The 21,767-nt window shown below is 50.8% G+C and overlaps 7 protein-coding genes across 7 annotated transcripts; 3 read left to right on the top strand and 4 right to left on the bottom strand.

Annotated features, from left to right (window-relative positions):
* Positions 1–290: 290 nt before the first annotated feature.
* LRP88_00061 (Alpha/Beta hydrolase protein) lies at positions 291–1,277 on the bottom strand (the record flags this gene model as incomplete). Its single annotated transcript, XM_083236781.1, has 1 exon — positions 291–1,277. The coding sequence occupies one exon, from the start codon at positions 1,275–1,277 to the stop codon at positions 291–293; it is 987 nt and encodes a 328-aa protein (XP_083107495.1).
* A 2,426-nt stretch (positions 1,278–3,703) lies between these two features.
* Positions 3,704–4,728, top strand: LRP88_00060 (serine hydrolase domain-containing protein; the record flags this gene model as incomplete). The annotated part of the gene is made up of 4 exons (XM_083236780.1): positions 3,704–4,031; positions 4,084–4,212; positions 4,264–4,528; positions 4,578–4,728. 4 exons carry the CDS (start codon positions 3,704–3,706, stop codon positions 4,726–4,728), a joined length of 873 nt encoding a protein of 290 aa, XP_083107494.1.
* A 1,946-nt stretch (positions 4,729–6,674) lies between these two features.
* Positions 6,675–8,705, bottom strand: LRP88_00059 (fungal specific transcription factor domain-containing protein; the record flags this gene model as incomplete). Its single annotated transcript, XM_083236779.1, has 4 exons — positions 6,675–6,922; positions 6,988–7,185; positions 7,251–7,405; positions 7,462–8,705. 4 exons carry the CDS (start codon positions 8,703–8,705, stop codon positions 6,675–6,677), a joined length of 1,845 nt encoding a protein of 614 aa, XP_083107493.1.
* A 3,704-nt stretch (positions 8,706–12,409) lies between these two features.
* LRP88_00058 (hydantoinase/oxoprolinase family protein) lies at positions 12,410–15,481 on the bottom strand (the record flags this gene model as incomplete). Its single annotated transcript, XM_083236778.1, has 2 exons — positions 12,410–15,363; positions 15,421–15,481. 2 exons carry the CDS (start codon positions 15,479–15,481, stop codon positions 12,410–12,412), a joined length of 3,015 nt encoding a protein of 1,004 aa, XP_083107492.1.
* Positions 15,482–16,436: 955 nt separating this feature from the next.
* LRP88_00057 (isopenicillin N synthase family dioxygenase) lies at positions 16,437–17,521 on the top strand (the record flags this gene model as incomplete). The annotated part of the gene is made up of 2 exons (XM_083236777.1): positions 16,437–16,628; positions 16,685–17,521. The coding sequence occupies 2 exons, from the start codon at positions 16,437–16,439 to the stop codon at positions 17,519–17,521; spliced, it is 1,029 nt and encodes a 342-aa protein (XP_083107491.1).
* Positions 17,522–18,951: 1,430 nt separating this feature from the next.
* LRP88_00056 (uncharacterized protein) lies at positions 18,952–19,761 on the top strand (the record flags this gene model as incomplete). Its single annotated transcript, XM_083236776.1, has 3 exons — positions 18,952–19,049; positions 19,108–19,669; positions 19,729–19,761. The coding sequence occupies 3 exons, from the start codon at positions 18,952–18,954 to the stop codon at positions 19,759–19,761; spliced, it is 693 nt and encodes a 230-aa protein (XP_083107490.1).
* Positions 19,762–20,488: 727 nt separating this feature from the next.
* On the bottom strand, positions 20,489–21,633 carry LRP88_00055 (uncharacterized protein; the record flags this gene model as incomplete). The annotated part of the gene is made up of 5 exons (XM_083236775.1): positions 20,489–20,687; positions 20,744–20,908; positions 20,969–20,988; positions 21,053–21,185; positions 21,233–21,633. 5 exons carry the CDS (start codon positions 21,631–21,633, stop codon positions 20,489–20,491), a joined length of 918 nt encoding a protein of 305 aa, XP_083107489.1.
* Positions 21,634–21,767: the final 134 nt, after the last annotated feature.

The raw sequence follows: 21,767 nt of genomic DNA, 5'->3' as shown, positions 1-21,767 counted from the left end.
AAGAACTGAATTGGGAAAAAGAAGAGAGAAGGCCTCCAGCCATCAGCTGATAACTGCATCGATGGCGGCTAGTTGGACTCGAAATGATGCACATCAAGCCCAGCATTGGTTCGAGATGCAGGGGAGAGCAAAGAGAACATTTGCCATTCCGATCAAGCAGAGCCTGCCCCGGAATACGATGGATCCAAGAAACACGAGGTTCAACGTCGGTAGATCTCTTACATGTAGATCAGATGCAAGGGTAAAAATTGAACTTTCTTTCTATCTGCTACGAGAGCACAGGACAGATCTCATTTACAGTTGGCAAACCAAGCGGCAATTTCCCCAACATTACGGTCAACGCAGTCAGGCTGGTCGTAGTGTTGAAAGTGCGACACGTCATTGTTCCAGATAAGCTTCTTGTTCGTCGTCGGGATAGATTCGAAATGGCGTCTCGCTGCCGGAGCGTTCATGCAGTTGTCTCCGTGTATGATCAGGGCTGGCTTCCTAAGCTTGGCAACCCCAGGAACAGTCGTGTAGCCAAAGTGATCCAGGTCGCTCATGACGGCATATCGATTCTCAAAGTTCTTGAGCGTCCAAGGACCGTACCACGACCAGACGACCGGTCCCGGGAGGCCAGCAAGTGACCCAGTCGAGAGATCAGCAGCCTTTGGGTCAACCAATGGCTGGTACACCACCTCTCCGGTCTTTTCATACAACTCACGAGCTTTCTTGGCTCGTTCGATTCGTGCATTGTAAAGTGCTTCCCCTTGCTCCGGGGTTGGCATCTTCATGGCACCAATATCCGCCCCCGGTTCCCAGGCAACGCAACCGGCGCAAATCATGTAGATATCGGTCTCGTGGTCGCGGAAGTAGCCAGAGACCGACGCCACTCCAACAACGCGGTCATCGTACGAGGCAATATCGAGAGATTCTGGGCCTCCTTGACAGATGCCTACCAGGAAGAGTCTTGACTTATCCACGTCGTCTCGGCTCACAAGATAGTCAAGTCCCGCAACGGCGTCCTCATTCTTCATTTTGGGATTCTCTAGTCGCCGTGGCTGACCAGAACTTTCCCCAACAGTACGCGGATCGAAAATCAAGGCTGCATAGCCCTCGTCGGCGAGCCGAGTCGCATACTGCAAAGGCGCCTGCTCCTTAATGAAGGAATAGGGTCCGGTGACGACCACTCCAGGCGGGTTGGAAACATTGGTTGGACGATAGAGGATTCCAGCGACGGTCTCGCCGTGGGATGGATAAGTCACCTTTTCGGTGGTGTATCGACCGTGGCCTGGCATAGCGGATGATTAAAATCTTGGATGATATGACTGCAGATGGTGTTTGTCGATCGGCTTTTTGTGGACGGTCTGCCTCATTTGTTTGATGCCATGTCCTTGCGAACTGTTCTCCTTTTATAACCCTCGTCTAGGTCGGCAATTATGCCGAGCTTTGCAGAGAGAGGAGGGCGCCCGAGGGAGGTACTGTACTGTAAGTGCAAGGGGAAACCGCTTGGGCGATCATATCGGAGATATTGCGCCACTGTGGGTCACATCACCGAAAAGAATGGGTCAACCCCGAAACGCTATCCATTCGCGCCGATCTGCTCCGGGGTCTGTAGGTGGGGTTCGGTGCTGGGGCTGGCCCGACACCCGCTGAGCGTTGGCGGTCAGCCAAACCTCATTTACTGTACTAAATCTGTGGGCAACGGGACGTCACAGCGTAATGAACTACTGTACTGTAGTCATGAGTAGCTCGAGGATGCGGGGGCCTAAAGCAAAATGTGATCCAGGCCTGCAACAAGGGAGGACAATGCTACCAAGTCGGGGTGTCCCACGCTTTGACATTAGGGCGGAATATTTGCAGGTCGTATGAGGGTATCGTAATATTTGTGGTGGCAAAGCCGTTATATAAGGGGGTTCACCGACGTCGTCATGACACCCTTCCCTGTCCACGTACTTGCTTCTACAAGTAAAATAAGCCCCTGGATCCGAGATCGTGCGAGGAGGTAGACAGAACAAGGTAATGCTTGATGGTACAATCTTCATCAGCTCCGGTTAACCCTCGGCTCCAGTGATTTGAAGGCCTTAAAGAGATTACGAAAGACAACCTTGTGCGTCGATTCGGATGGCCTGTGAGCAGAGCTTAGACGACCCCGTTCGTTGCGACTCAACGCAACCGGCCGTAGAGGCCCGATTGCAAGGGCTGAGGCCGAGGAATTCTGAGCTTTGTGTCCAAATACATCGTTTCCAGGAGGAGTTCAAAAGGCTCAAGGCCCTTCTTTCAGCCTATGTGGCGCACAAGGACTGTTGCACAATCAGTGCGCCTCCCACAGAACCCAAGTTAAAGGTACGTGGGCTTGTATCCAGCCCAAGTTTCACAAGCTTAATACAAAAAGTGATAGAATTGTCCATATTAATAATAACAAGTTCTCGTGGTTGTTACAAGACAGTGAGTATGGCGGCCTCTTTATCTGGAAGATGAAGCAATCGAACACGACATACCCGGGATTTGCGTCTCGCCCTGAGCAACTTCCTAACACGGCGAAGGCCTCAATCCTGCTGGATGCTGAGAGACGCCAACAATGCCGACAATGAACGAAGGATGATCGAGATCCATATCTTGTTGCCCAGCAAGGAGATGAACTAGCCAATTTACTCCAATGTACGATGCGAACATCAGTCATAGTGCGGTAAATGAATGCTCAGGAATCGTCACTCTTGGCTCGGGCGGATTTTATCTTGCATCTACTGTTTTGCTGCATACGTAAATCACTTGCCTTATTCTATCTTCTGTAATCGCCTCTGGCATTACCCTTGGTCCTCCAACCAAGTCTAGGGCTACTCAGTCGTCGCCGCCTCAACACTACTTCCCCTTGGACTTGCACATCGTATTCCAAAGCATCTCATAGTTCTCATCAGTGAGAAGCGAGTTAACCTACGCCAGATGTGCAAGGAAGAGCCCTGTTAAGCTGTATTAACAAACGTAATCACTCGGACAGACAAGGTGGAGTTTAAGTGGCTAAGTTGCTGTATTGGAGGGTAGCAAAGCCGAGGGACAAGCAGATGAGGCTTCGCACGCATCGTATAGTTACTTCCCCATGTTTAAAACTACCATCGGTCGAAATTATTCGCCCATATGCGATCTGCTTATGCCGCCTAGTTCACCTTCTGGTTACATCAGAGGTCAGCATTGTGATACTCGGGTCATGTTCATCCGACCTTGAGGCTCAGCCACATTGACACTCTAGCAAAGGGATTTCCAATTCGGACTGACGTCAGTATTCATGACCAATCTTAGGAATACCGCGCGTTGCGATATTAGCCAATGTTTTTGACTCGATGTTTGTTGGTTTGGTCTGCTGCGATGTCCCTTTGAGCAACGTGGGCTATTGGGGGTTGGCACTGCTTATGTGTGTAATCCTAGCAGGTTTTTCTGAGCGCCAAAACTTTAAACGAAATACGATGTGACCTTCAAGGCACAAGAAACTTTGCCTATAAGTAGTCAGCCTAGGTTTCTTGTTCTCGGACCATTCCAGCCATCGGTTCAAACGACTTGATCTTGTAACTGCCCTGAGCATACAAAGGTCATGAAAATCACATCCTTTTATTTGCTAGCCGCTGCTTGGCTGTTGTTGGCTGATGCCTACTGTCCTCCAACGGGACCCGTCCTCCCACCACCTGATATCCCGTCCGATGGTAAACTTAAAGCGACTCTAAACAATACCTTGCGAAAGCTCGCTAAAAGCGGTGTCTGGAACACGACCACAACATCGTTTTCCGTCGAGCTTACTTCTAGCAAGGAAACTCTCTTCAGCTTCCACCATACGTCTCCCAAGCTGAACTCCTCTGGTGTGGACAAGGTAGACGGCAAGACTATTTACCGAGTGGCTTCGGTCACCAAGGTATTCACAACTCTCGCCCTATTGCTTCAAGATGGAATAAATTTGGATGATTCTGTCATCAAATATGTCCCAGGGTTGTCCAAGATTACTTGGTATAAAGACGTCACTCTTAGAATGCTCGCGAGCCAGATAAGCGGCGTCCACCGGGACGGTAAGTCAAACAACCACAGTCCGGAAGAACTATGACTAAAAGATCAAGTTAGGCTACACCTTTGATCTTGCAGTAACTTTCCCATCCCAGGTTTTGCACGATATGGGCTTTCCGGATGTGGAACGTCCACCCGAGGCGCCGCTCTGCGATACTTTGAGCGATCCTCCCTGCACTAGGGCTGGTAAGCTATCTTTCTCAATTTCCAACTCTATTTCTAAACTTGTATCTTTAGAGTTCTTTAAAGATCTCGAAAACAATGAATATGTCTGGCAGCCAGGACAGAGAGCGGCGTACTCAGGCCTGGGCTTTATACTCCTTGGCTTCGCTCTTGAGAACATTACAGGCATGAGATATAATGACATTATTTCGGAACAAATTTCAAAGCCTCTCAACATATCGTCTGTGGTTGGTTTCGCACTTCAAGATGTGTCCAAGTCGATTCTTCCGATCGAAGGCGGCTCCCAGTGGATGGAGCGAGACTTTGGAAACTATGACGCGTATGGGGTCCTTCCAAATTTCAAGAGAAATTACTAAGGATCATTCTAGCACTGCAGGTCTATATGCAACTCCTGACGATCTGTCTCGCTTTGTGCGCGGAGTTCTAGGTCACGAGCTCCTTACTAGCCCAAGAACAGACTCCTGGCTTCAGCCAGCCAAGTTCACTTCATCATTCTACACCTCCGTGGGGATGCCTTAGGAGATCTACCGTACAGCACCGTCGCTCACTCGTTCAACACGGCCGGTCGACGTTTACACCAAATCGGGAGACGTTGGTGTTTACGCGGCCTACATTGCCCTCGTTCCAGAATACGATATCGGCTTCGCCATCAATGCAGCAGGCACTGATGCTTACGTTGCTTCCCGGACGCTATTGAATGAGATGACCAGGATGACTGTTCAAAGTCTGGACCATCTGGCGAGGTCTCAAGCCCAAAGCAGGTATACAGGTCACTACTCTGGCAATAATGATTCCTTGGTTTTGGCTGTTGACCAGGGACCCGGACTCAAAATCCAGAAATGGATATGTAACGGGGATTCTGTCCTGGGGGCTTGGCAACAGTTACGAGGTGGAGGTGGTCAAGTTGATGCACGCATTTATCCCATTGGCCAAGAGAATCGTTGGCGTGTTGTATTTGAGCTTATTGATGAGACGAGCGCGGGCCCGTTTGGGGATGCCTGCTATTCTTGGTTCCAAGTTGATCAATTCCGCTACCAAGGTCTTCCAGTTGACGAGATTGAGTCTGTTATGGAAGATGGCCAAGTTCAGGGGCTGAGCGTTCCGGGTCTCAGGCAAACTCTTGCAAAGACTTCTAGCTTGTGATATCAGTTAGGCGGTGTACATTGGACTGCTTCATCCATAGATCTCCAATACTTCTGACTCGGCTTGTAGACGATTCCATGGCGCATGTAATGTATCCTTGCGGCCTTTCCTTCCAGAGAGATTGCCGGCGTTGTAACTACTAACTCCCCAGTGTAACAATATCTATGCCAGCCATATTCCTTCACATTTTCCTAACTGAAAGACTTCATCGTGCATAATCCCATGCACATAACATTCGCCCACCAACTCCTAATGGTTGGCGAAGCTCGACCGGCGTGCAAAAGCACCACCCGATCCCCAGGCTGGGAAAGAACCGGGACCAGGCCAAGGTATCCTTTCTCGAGTCTCATCATGCGGCGAAATGATATGGCTCGAGGGACTCTGGCCTGAAAGTCGTTGGCTGTTACAGCGGCCAAGACACGTCGTAGAAATATGGTATACCCGGTCAACTTTGCAATGCTGTCCATCGGCCCAAACGCCCAAAGAGGCATGAGACACATCCGGTGGGCCAAGAGGCACTTGTGTAACATGCTCCAGACCCGTTTAGATTGCTCTCCGCACGTCTCGTACTCGGATGGATGACACCCTGCGCGGAGGATCTACCAGCTGACGTCAAAGAGCGTTTCGCCCGTGAGATACTCGTTATCCCACTCGATATCATGACCCGTTGTTAATTCTAGTTCGTGACTTGTCAGCTACTCAACATACTCTCCTCGGTACGCTTCGTCAGTTTGCAGGCTGAGCAAGAACTTGCTCTTCTCCCACCATGTATTCCTCACACTCGAAACTATTCACGTTACCGTATGTCCGTTTCTCGCCTCCCCGGGGCAAAATATTGTATTATCAGTGTTTTCCGATCTCGCTGTTTGCTGTTGTTTATGTTTTGTTCGATTTCAGAGTTCGCCGTTGCCCAATCGAAGTGCGACAACCACTTGACACATAGGGCTGAGGACTGGTCTGTTCTCGCTTTACATCAGCTGTGGCGTTTATTCTTGTAGATGGATCCCGTTGGGTATAGCGAAGAGTTTCAGTGCATGCCTTCTACCGAGTAGCCGACTTTGGGCTCTCTTCACTTCTATACGCTTTAGAACCTAGGGAGCCTCGATGGGAGGCCAACCTTGAAAGTTGTTGTATTTGCCTTGGTCTTTCAAATGCATGATTCAAATCCGCCAAAAACACTTCCGTGTGCACCTTAGTCTTGTCAGCTCTTGGGACCGGTCCAAGAAGCTGTTCACCTCGAGGGCGTCGGAGCACACATGAAACTCGCCTGTCCTCCTTCAATCATGTTCTGCACAGAGCCTAGCTAGCACCAGGTCAACTATTCATATTGGCACTTCGTCTCTTGTGTCCATTATTCGCGCAGCTTGCGTGAAAAGGGTTTCCACACGCAGTAGTACGGGCCGGAGCAAGGCCACAGCCTCTTCGTTCTCTGCCATATCTCGACATCGCTTCAACGCTGAGTGGACCCCTTCGAGCAGTCGGAACGTCTCTTGGACCTTGTCTGATGTCGGGGCCATGAGAAACAGGAAAACCAAGAAGTTACCGCACAGGACAAGTTGGGATCGCGCATCTGGAGAAATGCATGTTAGCCCATCTACAAGGCACAAGCATAAGACACAATTGGCGGGTACTCACGATCTCCCCAGAACGAGTTCAATGAACGTGAATCGATTCTATCAAGAAAATCGACAAATGGGCTAAATTCTCGCAAGGCTTTATCGTAGTATCGCCGCAGCGCTGATTTCGGATCAGTCTTTGCAGCCATGTGACTTGGCCACATAAGAGCACGAAGGTGCAGTGTTTTCACGGCATAGTAACTGAGATGTAGGGGGGCTGTAACGGTAAGTTAGACATCGTCCAAGAAACAATTGTAAGACACCCAGGTTGGGTGAGTTTACCATTAGTGGTATAATCTTGTGGATCGTCCGACTGCATGATGCCAACGCAGCTGGCACGCAGCAGCATCCAGCTCTCAAGCTGTTTCTCGATCTCAAACAGCTTTAACTCCCTCGTCTTTGTGTCTGTGATGGTCGATTTGTATGCCTGGTCAGAGCTGAGGAATATCTTGTTAGGGAATGAAGCCAAATGGGAGGGATATGCTATGCGTACTAGAAAGAATCGAGCAACTCTCGTAGAATTCGACTGAGTTTGACGGATTCCACAAATCGAGCACTCGCTGTGACATCACTCGAGACAAACGAGGGCTCGAGAAAGTTTAGAGAATCGTCATTAACGTCCTCATCCATCAGAACTTCTTCGATCTGTATCGGCGATGTCGTGAATGAGTCTTTGGCTATGTGAGGAGGATTTCCGTGGTAAAGAGAAGCCCACACGTCGGCCATGTATGTAGCCCACCACAGCTTTCGTCTCACACTCTTCTCCAGGGGGGCAATCTTCCACAGTCTAGGGTCGCGATGAAGCCCCAGCATCTGTGCTATAGCTGTCGCTTTCGAAGCCACTATCCACGTCCTCGGCGTCTCCATGGTGAAATTGTCTCCTGGTCGCTCGTGAATCAGGAGAAGTGCTGCCTGGAGCGTCCATTTGTTGGGTGCGTGCGTCTCGGTGTGGAGTGCCCAATGTGCCCTCTGGAACAGAGTGTATGAGCTCGGCGGCGTGAGGCCGGCGCATTGAGGGTCACGCTTCCATGAATTCGCGCCTAGGGCGTATATGACACCCCGTAGAGATGCTGGCACGGATACGGCATCGCTATAGTATGCGCGAAGGAAGCGGCTCTTGGACACCACATAGGTCATCGGATGAACGTATTTGAAGAAGAGCGATACTAGGCGCGGACCGTGTTCTCCCACAAGCTCTTCAATAGAATCAGATACATCTCGCCTGGCAGCTCGATCTGGTTCAGGAAGAGCATCGAGAACCATGTTGAAATGAATTGGCGGCTCGCCGCATCCCGGATCACCCGGAAACACCTGAATAACGCCGTTATCTACTCCATTGTGTTCATTGACGATAATTGATCGCAAGGAAGCGAGCAGATTGGTGTCTTGCTCGCCTGAGAGACCAATAGAGTGAGCTGTGCGCTGTTCGCCCTCCAGCCATGACAGTCGTGGCGTCCCTGTGCTGCTCACGCTGCGAACAGCGATGGACGCGGAAGGTGAGCATGACTGAGGGAGAAGCTCGAGGTGTTCGCTCTCGTGGTGGATAGAGATGGAGCCGGGAGATATCGATGGGATTGGCATTGGCGGACTGGTGTAAACTGGTGCGGGCGGAGACGAAGCACTGCTCCGCCTCTGAGGCTGTACCGTCTCCACCGTGTTGGGTGCTTCATCAACCAAGTCGCCAAGGGCCGCAAGCGGCTCTCCATCCTCGGACGAATGGCCACTATGGGAGCTCATCTCGACTATCTCAGTCGCGGTGAGCGAGATCAGCTTTTCCTGGTCATGAGACTCACGCCTGCGTCTACGGCGGGGAGGAAGTCTTGAGCTGGATTCACAAGGGAGATTCCTCGACTTGCAGAAGAGACCTGTGTCGAATTAGTGTGAGATTCGATGAGATTGATAACCGATATGGCATCTGTGGCGCGATCTTCACTCACATGGTGGGGCAGTTTCAATGATGCAAGCCGTCTTTCGTCCTCGACAAGCGTCGCAGGGTCTACTCTTCCTGCTCCTCCATGTCCTCGATCCTCCGAATTCGGACCGTACTCTGAAAGCTGGTCCACGCCAGGCAGACGGTTCGACTTCCGCGGATGATGGAGACGCCATCGAGGGCACTCGTCTAGGCGTTGAGGAGGCTGTGTCTGCGTTGTCCGTGACGCTAGACGAAGATGAGTTTGGTGAGGGTGAGATGACAGATGAAGTCAAAGGCGGTGCCTCTGCTTCCAGTGCCGTGTCTGTCTGTATCTGTTCGCGTTGACGACGTTGGACTTGGGTTGGGTTTGATACGGGTACGGGGTAACGTGCACTCGGGTGGGGAGCCCCGGAAAGGGGCGGGGTCCAGCGCAGTGGCGAAGGCGGTAATTGGCAGCGACGATAAGGGACCCATTTGTGTGCGGGGATCTCAACAGGCTAGTCGATAACGGAATAGATTAATCTTTCCGGCCCGCCATTCGTCAATCGCGTGGCGAGTGGGTACCTATGATAAGGAAGCTGTTTTTGATTGGGTGTCATGCTTGCTACAAGCGATAGTCGATAATGTTCAACACCATGCCAGTCATGCCCACAAAACGATTGTGGAATTGCAACATTCCCAATGGATACCTAGCTAAGTATTCGATCACAGAGGCAGGCAAATGTACTTAACCATGAGTGGTTACAATAGATTTTTGACAACTGTGTTTGACTACGATGGATTGTCTTCTATGGATTTGAATGCGAACAGTCATGTGTCTGCACCTTGATCCTATCTCCTGAGTGCGCAAACACCTCCAACCAGGTCACGACGAGGGGTTCGATCCAATCAGAAGGCGCCAAAAAAGGGTACATAATTCCTCTGCTAAATTAGGTGGTGATAGAAGTCCCAACAATGCTTCGTATTACAAATCGCAACATCACAAATACGGCATCCGTGAGAGGTCTTGACTCCGCACATCCGGCCTCTTCATCTTCTTCTTTTCCTCACTGCCGCTGACCTCCGTAAGAGGGCTCCATTCCGGGGCTCTTACTCTTAGCTGCCCCTGCCGACAACCCTGACAGGCTAGGCAGTCTGACTTTACCTTGCGGTTGATATGATTGATCTTGCGATCGATGTGTTCCCTCTGTAATTCGGGTTGTTGTAGATCACGCTCGTCTCCGGCTCGGTAATGCCTCCTTGCTTGACTATTATGGCCGTAGGTATTAAATAATTCGTTATAAATGCACTCTCGCCACTCCCTTTGATTCGTATATCTCTTCCAATTTGGCTGCGGTCCGTGAAGTTGAGCAATATAGCTGTTAACGAGGGTCACGTCAAGGAGGAAAGTCCATGCAAGCGCCTGCCATGCACCACGGCGTAGGGGATGATCATACTTATAATAAGACCTCAGTTGGTCACCACGGTCAATATGATTCATCTGATCGTTATAAGCAGCAGCCACTGTCGGTATGTTGATCTCTTTGGTAGCTTTGTTACTAAAAAAACGGCGTATTGGCTTGGCTTCTGACTTCCGTGATGACGGCTTCTTTCTCTGCCGGACGATACGCTTATCGTCGGCGCCGGTAAACACGGTAGTTAAAAATAACATAAGCTTGTTGTCTTTCTAAGCGATTTGGTTGACCTATAGATATAGAATGAAGACGAATTAGTAGGGATTTCTCAGCCAAAAGTGCCTGAAGCTAGTACCTGGTTGTTAGGGGTTGGGATCGCCTTGATGGTATTGAATTCGTATATTTTTTTGACCTTGCCGTCATTATTCTTATTATCTACTAGTTCCTGGTTGATGCCGCTATTTGTACGAGCCGTGTCTGTGGCACCGAAGCCGTGGCTGCGGAGGTTGCGGAAGAGGGGAGACGATGAGAAAAGGTTATCCATAAATACGTAATATGTCGCTTCTGGCAGCATATTTGTAAGGGCAACGACGATAGCCTGAGTCGAATTCGGTGTGAAAGACTTGTCTTCTGTACTAGGGGCTTTGGCTGTGACTTTTCTTCGCTTGCTTGGCCGACCTCGCGATGATGACTTTTGCGTTGAAATTTCATCGCTAATGGCACTATGTGGTTTCTCCTTGACGTGCTAAATCCACCGAAAAAAGAAGCTATATTGGGCGATAACCCATATCTTGAAGCCCACGGGGTCAGGCTTGCTTTTAATAACCGTTATGTCGTCGCTTTTGCCGGTATAACGGATTATATACTCATCGACGGCAAGGTGAGACCCGGGCCGGAATATCTGTATGGATATGGCTTGCATATGGTCAGACTACTCTTCAACGCATTGGAATACCTTCGGAATAGGTGCAGTTTCGTTATATTTGGTGTGATTAAAGGGATGAAGGTGCCTGTGGATAAGCTGAAACTTGTTGTATGAGATGAACTTGATAAATGAGTGCGCAGGACGTTGATCACCGGGCTTGGGGGGTTTCTAATAGCTTCGTATCGTCTTTTCTTTATGCATACCCATATAAATCAGCGCACTAATCGTCGTTAATACCTCTGAGACTGTTGTTCCTTCCCATTTGTGTAGTTTTGAAGTCTGCTCCATCGGGGTATTTTAGCTATTAATAACGCCGTGTTCCTTGAGCCACGTGATCTAGGAATTTGTGTAAGATACCTATTTCTCAATGAGTGATATGGGTAGAAAAAGCTGGAATAGTTGTAGAGGCGTTAGAGGCAGTGTGTTAATGTGAAAAGGGCGTGTTTCTACGTGGAAAGGCTTAAAGTTAGTGCCTCGATCATTTTCAGCCGGAAAATCAACGGCGCGCGTAGGGTTATTTGGCCATAGGCGGCGACTGTGCTCCTCCCTGATAAAGCTCCTGTCATCATAGGGGTTGATGACCTGTATCTCTTCTAGAATCGGAGGGGAAGTCATTGATGAAATCAAAATAATTTGATGGTGTTTAAGGTAGGAAATAATATTAATTTCTTATCGGATTAAACTTTTCGTACCCCTCATGTACTTCCGAGGTGCCCGTGATCATGTGGGGCGAGGTACGCCTTGGAGGTGTTTGCGCACTCAGGAGATAGGCTACCCTATGGTTCCGCGAATCACTTGAAGCACCACAGTTTTGTCAACCATGAGTACACGGATTCACGAGTCGAATCACACAGAATTGAAGATTGGTTAACTTACACACGAGCCCTTTCAACGTACAAACTGCTTGCCCGCGAAGACACGCTGCAGCAGCATTAATTCGACTTTTGATGCGTGAGAAAGCCATGTTGGGGATGTCACGTGACCAAAAAGACCGTGGGTCAGTGGGCCCTTCGCGCTCGCAAGCCCATTCAGACTGAAAACACCATTTTCTTCCCTCTCACTTTCAATAACATCCTCCCCATTGGCCCAGCTTCTTGGTCTCCGTACGAACTTTCCTGGCACGACGCAGGCGCTTAGAGACAGGAGCCAAGGATTCATAAATGGGAAAATAATCCCAATTTGGATCTAAATTGTTCTTCTATGAACTACTTCAGCTCGCGAACGCGTCAATCACGCTCCGCGGCTGCTTGTACTGCCCTATGGGCTTGCACTCGATCCGTTCAAACCCCATGGACCCAGGTCCTCCCAACTCCATCCCTCGCTTTGAGTCTGTCCATCTGGGTGATGCTGCCATGGCAAGAATTATGACGCGTAGCCCGTACTTGTACTCAGGCGTACCCAGGCCAACGCCTGTCTCCGAGTCAATGACAGCTATTAGGTCTGGCACCGCTGCGAGAATGGAAGAGCTACCGTCCGCCAAAACGGCCTCAACATAGGCATTTTCGTTCTTGAAGGGAACTCTGATGACAGCCTTGGTGCCGTTGGTCAGCGCTCCGTCGACTTCAAGCACGCCATACGTGTGACCGGTCTTGAGAACGCGCTCGACGCTGGTAATTTTACCCTCTGCTAGGACGCACGCGCTCGCTGGCCCACCCACTGCGTCAATGATGGACCGCATCTTGTCCTCGATGCTCTTCTGCGTAGCCACGGCATAGCCAATCCACCATGCCAGCGACACTGTGTTGGACACAGCCTGTTCCTGAACCAGTTTTGCCCTCTTTGGGGGACCAGCATTACCAGCACGGCATCCCATCACGACACACGCAGCGCGTAACGTCTTGTCGACCATCCTGTCGGTGCGTGTCTCGGTCATGGTCACCACCGTCCCGTCGCCGCTGGCGATGGTCGTTGGCACCAGCGCATCTCCCTTGGACGAGCCGTACACGTTGAATGTCAATTGCCACATCGTAGGATAAGCCCTGCCCATAAGGTCGGCGTCCAAGCATGGTACACCCTTCTGAGCCGAGACGCCGAGGTTGACAACACCATTGCCACCTCCAATCTCAGCTGCCAGAAATCCGGACACCTCTGGGCTGCCAGTGGCCCGGATCAGCTCTTCGTGCGCCTGCAGGCATTCGTTGTTCTCCAGTCGCTCCATGCTAACCTCGGGGCTGCCGATGCAGGCAGTCCAGCCCACAAGACTGTCTTCGGGAAGGTCTGACGGAGAGACAACTCGAACAGAGCCAGGAGCGCTCGCTAGGATCGACTTGGCCTTGAGGTACTCCTGATATGGATCACCACCGCCACCGCATCCGAGGACTTTGCAGCCAGCGGCGATGAACTCCAGGTCAGTAGCTGAAATGATCCATTCCCGGCCCTTGATCGTTGGTCTGTAGGTTTGTACATCGACAGGTTCTTCGATCGCCACCTCCTTTCCATTTCGTCTTGTCGTCGTCTCGGTCGCATGCGTGCTCGTATCCAGACCTTCTTCAAGGTCATCAATCGTCTCATTTGCTGCCGATGTCGCGACAACCACATCTAACTCGCCTATCGCTCGAGCAATGATGCGAGCTTTGCCGTCCGCGTACTGAATAGGGAGAATGGTGAACTCGGCCACGTCGACGGTCTCCTTCTTCGCGCCCTGGCTCATCGTCTTCTCAATGGCCAATGCCCGAACCTTCTCTTGGCCCTGCTTCACAGTCTGGTGGGTTGTATCAACGACTGTGTCGACAACGGCAGATACCCTCGAGATAGCAGCTCCAACAGCGTTGGCAACCTCGCCGCCCTCAACGGTGCGGATCGCCCGTACGCCATTCCACTCCTGCTTGGTGTCGACAATAAGCGCACCACCTCCCACGATCAGTACGTCAACTGCTCCCTTCTGGATCTTGGTTCTGTCGATGAGCTGTTCCAGACTCTGCCGCGTTATGACCTGAGCCTTGTCTAGCAGCTCCTTGGGGACATCTGACAAGCGATCGATATCACCGCCGACGGCTTTGAATGGGTTCTTCTGGGGATTGGAGGCAATAGCGATGTCTGAGCTGGTAAGGTACTCTCCACCGAATATCTTAGCTTTGGTCAGAAGCTCGAGAGCGACGCTGTCAGGACCAACAGTAAGCTCCCCATTGCCCAAGTCTCGAACAATGCTACCACCGCCAAGACCGATGCTCTCAACTGCAGGCAGTGCGAAATTGGTGCGCACGCCACCAACAAAACTGGTCACAGAGCTCATCATCGGCAGGCCATTAGCAAGAAGCAGCCCACTGTCTGAAGTTGTTCCTCCAATGTCGACAACAACAAGAGCACCCTCCCGGTTGGCCTTCCAATTGCCTTCACTTTCCATGGCTGCGCGCCACAGGAACTCTCCGCCACGGATGGAGTTGGTTGGGCCGGAGTTGAAAGTGCGAATGGGCAGCTCGATTGCGTCTGCTGCTTTCAAGACACTGCCATCATTTTGGGTAAGGTATAGAACACAAGGCTCGTTCTTGAAAATGTCTCGAATAGCGGTCTGGAAGCCCCGAATTGTCTGCTCAGCTAGAGGCCGTAGAGTTGCATTGAGAATTGCAGCGTTCTCTCGGGCAAGGAAGCCAAGCTGGGACACTTGGTGCGACATTGTGACACGAGGCTTTGGCTTTCCACCCTTCAGCTCTGCCATGCGTTTCATCAGAATCTCTGCTGCGCGCGACTCTTGTGTGTGATTCATCGGCGAATACATGCCCGAGATGACGATGTTTGTCTCGCCCGCCTCAACCAGCAGCTCCGCGACATGTTCGATCTCAGCTTCGTCGAGGGGGCTGATCTCCTCGCCGGATATTTGGTAGCCGCCATGGCAGAAGTAGGACGGGGCCTCGATCTTGTTTCGTAAATCGGCGGGGAAGTCGATGAATGGTGGCAGATCGCGGCCGAAGCCCTCGTTAGGTCCTCCGCATAGCCGCACCACGCTCACATGTTGTAGCGTCGCGGACCTCTGGACGACGGCATTGACGAAGTGTGTTGTGCCAATCACGACGCACCCAATGGAGGAGAGAGACACGCTGGAGGCATCTATGACGGTGCGGACGGCATTAGTGATACCAGTCGTGATGTCGGCAGTTGTAGGAGCCTTGTGTGAGGCAAGTATGGACACGGGGTCGAGAGACACAAGAACAGCATCGGTGTTTGTGCCTGCGCATGTATGTTAGTGGTCTGATTCACAGTCCCTGGACCCATTCCACATCTTACCTCCTACATCGACACCTATTCGGTAGGTGGCCGTCTGCTCTTCAATTCGTGATGGTGACATCTTTGCGATCCAATCAAGCTTCGGAGCTCCAGTGACACAAAGTTCAATATGCCGCAAGCTTATGCCAATCGCCCAGGATATACAGCCTCCATTTATGTGCAAAGACGTGGCATCGTTGCACACGCGAAAGGAAGCAACATACTGTCTCTTTGCTCCAAATCCCACAAGCTAGGTAGGTAGTGCAAAGTCCCCGAGGCCATTCTGGTGAATCATAGTACAATGCAACGAGACGCTCTTGTGAGTCCCCACTGACGCCGGCCAAGTGCAGTAGGCCGATCGTATCTTCCGGATTATGCACAGTAGGCCGATGGGGTCTCAATCACTGCGAGTTCGGGCAAGGTCCAACCTCCTCTATTACCCCGGATTCTTATCTGTCAACGAGCAATCAATTGCACCGCGAGGCGATCCGATTCGACATTTACGCCGCCATTGGCCCATCAGGTCCTCCTTTGCGAGCGGGCTCAGGCTCGACTCAGATAAGCGTTCCAGTGCATTGGCTCTTTGCGGGGTTGCAGCCATCGGCCTACTGTGCAGACATTGTTACCAGATGGGATAACTAACCAGTAGGCAGCGAATCTTCTTGGTGTGTTGCGGTAGACCGGCATTGCGGGGTTGATCGCACACAGTTGGATATGCGGCATGGTCAGCACAACACATCGCCAATCATCAACTGCTCCAGAGCGACAGGCCGAGCCCACGTAGTACGACTTGTCGAGTGCAGCAGCCGGAGGCGCCCGACGGCAGTTGTATTTAGGACAATGGCGTGCGACTTTGGCCATCACTACATAGCAACGATTCCAACGACGGAATAACAGCTCTTGACCCAAGTTAGTGTCAGACTCGGCGCCACTAAGCCATCGCCATCACTGTCAGCATCGTCATTGACTGTTTTACATTTGCCCTTGAGGCTCTTTATTAACCACAAACTCTTTCATCCTCAACAACAGTCTTGTTAATGGGCTCTCTTCCTGATCAGACAATGGCTATCCCGGTCATCGACTTTGCGCCGCTGCTCAGCGACGACTCTCAACATGAGACGTACGCAAAGTCTGGCAAGGAGATATTCCACGCCTTTAAGCACGTTGGCTTTGCCTATATCAAGAACCATGCAGTTCCGCAAGAGATGGTAGACGAGGCGTTCGGATGGGTAAGCTGGCACGCTGCACATCCTCACATGTTACAACAAGCTAACTGAGCAACCAGAGCAAGAAGTTCTTTGACCTGCCACAAGAAGAGAAGGAAAAGGTCCCCCACCCGCCCGAAGGGTGGTATCATCGTGGCTACTCTGGAATTGGCCGTGAAAAGGTCACGCAGATGGTGTTCGATGAGGCTGGTATCGCACAGGAGCGCAAGAAACCCGACTTCAAAGAGTCTTACGAGATGGGAAATGAGGACAACACTGCGACTCTGCGCAACATCTGGCCGGCAGAAGAAGTGATCCCGGGCTTCCGCGAGTTCTTCATCAAGTTCTATGAGACGTGCTACGAGATGGAACTCAAGCTACTACGTGCCATCGCCGTAGGCATGGGCCTTGAGGACAACTTTTTCGTTGACTACCACAAGGAGAAGAACAACCAGATCCGGCTACTGCACTACCCGCCAGCTGTGGAGGAGCTCATGGCCACGGGAAAGCTGGATGGCATCGGAGCGCACACCGACTTCGGCACTCTGACGATGCTGTTCCAGGATGAAGTCGGTGGCCTCGAAGTAGAGGACATCCACAACAAAGGCACGTACATCCAGGCACCTTACATCCCCGGAACCATCGTGGTCAACATTGGTGATTTTCTGATGCGCTGGAGTAACGACGAGCTGCGGTCTACGATGCACCATGTGCGTGCGCCAGCGGCAGAGGAGCCCAAGGACAAGAGCCAGGTGCGCATGACGAAGGAGCGCTACTCGATCCCATACTTTGTTTGCGCTGATGCTGAGCGTACGATCGACTGTGTGCCAGGATGTTGGGGGCCCGATCGGCCGAAGAAGTATGAGCCTGTCAACGCCATGGACTATATCAACATGCGGCTCAACTCGACGTACTAGGGGTGTAGCTGGCCCAAAGCTGGATATCACATGGTTGGTGGTATGCATGTTAGTATGAGCAGGTAGCTGCTAGGCAGAAATACAGTCTCAGTTCCGAATCACAGATGAGCAATTCTAATGAGACTCACTTATCCCAATCATACTGCCATGGCCAACTGATGCTACGGCGTTTTACGATATTAGTTTATGATACCAGCATATGCTGATGGCTGTGATCTTTGTTATCATACCAAAGCCCTTTTTGGAGCAGTCATGATACACAACCAAAAACCTCTTCGCGTGTTGACATAATAGGCATCTTGTGATATTTCGAGATGGTGATTAGTTGCAGGCGGCATCTCATCTAGACCGAATCCTAAAACCATCTCAAGACGCTGTTACCGACACGAAGACAAGTCAATCAGTAATTCGAGAGTGTTTGGCCTAGACCCGCCCAACAACATAGTTAACCGAAACTTTACTATCAACAACAAATGGCATGAAACAAAGATTTGATACCCGAATCTCGATCGGCCAACATGACGTTCATGAACGATGCCCGGTCAAGAGCCAAGCCAATGGCTGAGGGTGTCCTGTATTGGGCGTCGGCAGAGCAGGGAGTGGGCATTGGTAGCTGGGTGCCTAAACTGTAGCGGGGGTGCCCTGACCATCTCAACCATCTTGAGGCTTACAGGTTCTAGGGCGGGCTGATACGCGAGTCAGGGGGCTCTCAGTTCGGCTCCACCATTCCTTTAGGGTAATCATTCCCGTTGGCTTGGGCGATATCGCCTCGATCGGCCAACTTAGATAAGGTTGGTTGGCCGATGGAAGGCCGCCTAGCTGGAAACGACCTTCACGTGCAGCCTCTCGCGAAACTGACTATCCAACAAGCTATTGAGAATCATTGACACAACCGCTATCACCAAATGACACACTGACACTGCAATGCTGATTATGTTTGTATTAGCCTAGTCGGCCTGTTCCGGTATAATCCGGTCCTCTCCTAGTAGAATGCGAAGCTGTATCTTATCAGCTGTGTAATTTCGTGTGAATTACCGGATTTGCAGACCCTGGGACTTCGAACTCGACGCCAACAAGGCATCTCTGGATAATCCCAAGGAATGACCAACAATGAGCTCATGAAGGCCGTCATCTTTGACGGCCCCTTCAAAGTATCCGTGCAGGATCGGCCAGTGCCAAAACGTAAGTGCAAATGAAGCAAGGGCGAGCCCCGTGTCCAGTTGGCAGTCATTACATTTCTACCTGCTAACAATGTTCGCTGGGAAGTGCAAGACAGTTGCGATATCATCATCAAGGTTACAGCTACAGCACTGTGTGGCTCGTATGTACCATGCCCTCAATACCTTTTGGCATCGACTAGGTTCTGACATGTAGGATGCAGTGAACTTCATGTATATCGTGGCCATGAACCCTCCAATCCGGGGTTTATTATGGGTCACGAATTTACCGGCATTGTAACGCATACTGGTGAGAACGTCGAGACTGTTCAGATTGGCGATCAAGTTATTGTACCCTTCACGGCATCTTGGTAGGTGAAATCACAACACCAAGTTTGTCCTCAGCTACTGAACTCGGGTACCTCACAGCATGAATTGCTTCTACTGCCGCCAAGGCTGGACATCTCGATGCGCATCATCCCTACCTTTTGGCAGCCCTCTCCTAGACGGCGGACAGGCGCAATACGTCCGTGTCCCCTACGCTGATGGAACCGTGCTCAAGTCACCCACTGGTGTCCCTCAAGAGACACTCGTTCTCATGGCCGACATCTTCCCAACTGGATTCTTCGGCGCCAAGAACGCATTCAAGATGCTGGATGGGATGGATCGCTCAGACGCAACCGTGGTCGTTATTGGATGCGGTCCAGTTGGGCTCTGCGCGATTATTTCCGCACTCGAGTACAAGCCGAAACACCTTTTTGCTATCGATGGTATAGAAAGCCGCTTGGAGCTGGCAAAGACGCTTGGCGCAGAGCCTTTGAACTATGTCAAGGACCATGATACTATGATGCAGAAGATCATGGATGTTTCGGAGGGAAGGGGGGCAGACGCGGTGATTGAGGTCGTTGGTCTGAGTAAGGCGCTGAGAACTGCATACGATATCATTCGCCCATGGGGTGTCATCAGCAGCATTGGTGTACACAACGCAGAGGTGAGAGTTGAGAGAGGTGCCCCTTTTACACCCAAATCAGTGTGCTAACCATAACATAGATCCCATGGACAGGAACCGAGGCATATGAGTAAGTCCTTCTATCCGATTTATTTGCCCTCAGCGCACAGTAGTTAATAATCCCGTAGCAAGAACCTCCGAATTCAGATGGGTCGGTGTCCTGTTCGTGCGGTCTTCAAAGAAGCTCTCGAGGTACTGACGCGCAATCACCAGAAGCTGAAGTAGATAATCCCATGCCCATCCCCTGAAGGTTGCTTGTACTGACCAGCACTGCCCACAGTTTCATGTTTGAGAAAATCATGCCTCTTACGGAGGCCGTGGAGGCTTATGAGATTTTTGACAAGATGAAAGTACAGAAGGTCATCTTTAATCCAAATGAATAATGTTCTGTTCGTGCTCACAAATACGAGGACGCACTGGGTACATGAAAAGTGTTCTGGGCTTGAATAGATCTTAGTCTTTAGTATTTATAGGGTCAGTACATGAGCTGTACTTAACATGACCAATTGTCGGTGACAAATCTCTCTAAAATCCAGTGAGTGATCACCTATCAAGTTAATTAGAGAGCATTGTAGACAAATAAAGGTATCTGTGGAGGATAGGCAATAGTTTTTGACGACCCTGATGCAAATAAGGTGATCTTAGCAATGCGAGTTCAACCTCAACTCACCCATTGACCAGACCCTGATATCATCACATTAATACACAGAACCAACTTGGCCACTTTTTAGATTCAAAGAAAGAAACTTTTGTTCCTATTTGCTCTATTATTTACAAGGTGGCTCTGCCTCGGCCACTACCCTACTCATCGTCACCGAAAAACACCTTAATGGGCATCCAGCTGTCCCCAACAACCTTGGAACGCGTCTTAATTCCAGTAAGCTCTGCAATGTCATCCTCGGACAGAACCCATCCGTCCAAGTCAAAGTTAGAAGCGATGCGCGTAGGCGTAACGCTCTTGGGAATGACACTGGTGCCGCGCTGCAATCCCCATTTTAGGCTAAGAACAATGTTAGTGCTAGACTCGCCTGAATTGTTCCCCTGTGGCCATCTTACAGGATCTGGGCAGGCGTCTTCCCCTTGGCCTCTGCGATCTTTGTCACTGTGCTATTCTTGACAAGATCGGTGTGGCCGTTGATGGGCGAGGTCGAGTTACCACCCAGGCAGCTGTATGCAGTGCAGTGTATGCCCTTGGATTTGCAGTATTCCACAAGCTTAGGCCTGATTCATCATATTGATTAGCAAACGAGATTCTCAAAAGTGTGGTCGAAAAAGCCTCACGAAGGGTTGTAAGGGTGCAACTAAGGTTGACAGGTCAGTTAGATCATCTGGAGTCCCCATGTCATTCCCGGGGAGATGACTTACCTCAAGCTGGTTTACTGCGGGGACAACCTTGCATGATGGATCGCTGAGAAGTTTCTCGAGATGGCGGATCTGGAAGTTGGACACTCCAATGTTCTTCACCTTTCCAGTTTCAAGCAGCTTCTGCATCTCTTGCCTGTGTCAGGTTAGCTGTGATCTCGTAGAACGCTTCGGCCTCTTTACCATGTCTTCACGTAGTCCCAATCAGCGAGGTGTTTGGAACTGTCTGTTGGGTCCGTAGAGCAGGGGAAGTGCACCAGGAATAGGTCGACGTAGTCAAGCCCCAAGTCTTTCAGGGAGGATGCCAGGCCTTCGCTTGCACGATGATGCCAGTCATTGTCTAGCTTTGTTGTAACCCAAATTTCCTCTCTAGGAATGCCAGAGGCGCGAACGCCATCTCCAACTTCCTTTTCATTCTTGTAGTTGAAGGCGGTGTCAATATGTCGGTACCCGTTCTGCAGGGCGTACTTGACAGCATCCCGGGTCTGATCTTCGGCAGACTGCCAGGTACCCAGGCCAATGGCCGGAATGGAGGCACCGGTGTTCAGCTTGTAACTGAGGGAAGTTGCGTTCTTGGCATCCATCTTGATTCGTATCGGATGGTGTGCGTGGCGTTGTGTAGAGCTGGAAGTGAAAAGATATGGCGATAAAGGATGTCGAACCAGAACGAGTTATGAGGCCTGGGATGGATGTTTATCGATCTATTGTTGGCTTCAGA

The sequence above is a fragment of the Fusarium phalaenopsidis genome, assembly GCF_050370095.1.
Source record: "Fusarium phalaenopsidis strain FUZ10S chromosome Unknown contig_32270, whole genome shotgun sequence".
Classification (NCBI taxonomy): domain Eukaryota; kingdom Fungi; phylum Ascomycota; class Sordariomycetes; order Hypocreales; family Nectriaceae; genus Fusarium; species Fusarium phalaenopsidis.
The sequence above is the reverse complement of the archived record's forward strand: the minus strand, read 5'-3'. Positions and strand labels throughout refer to the sequence as shown.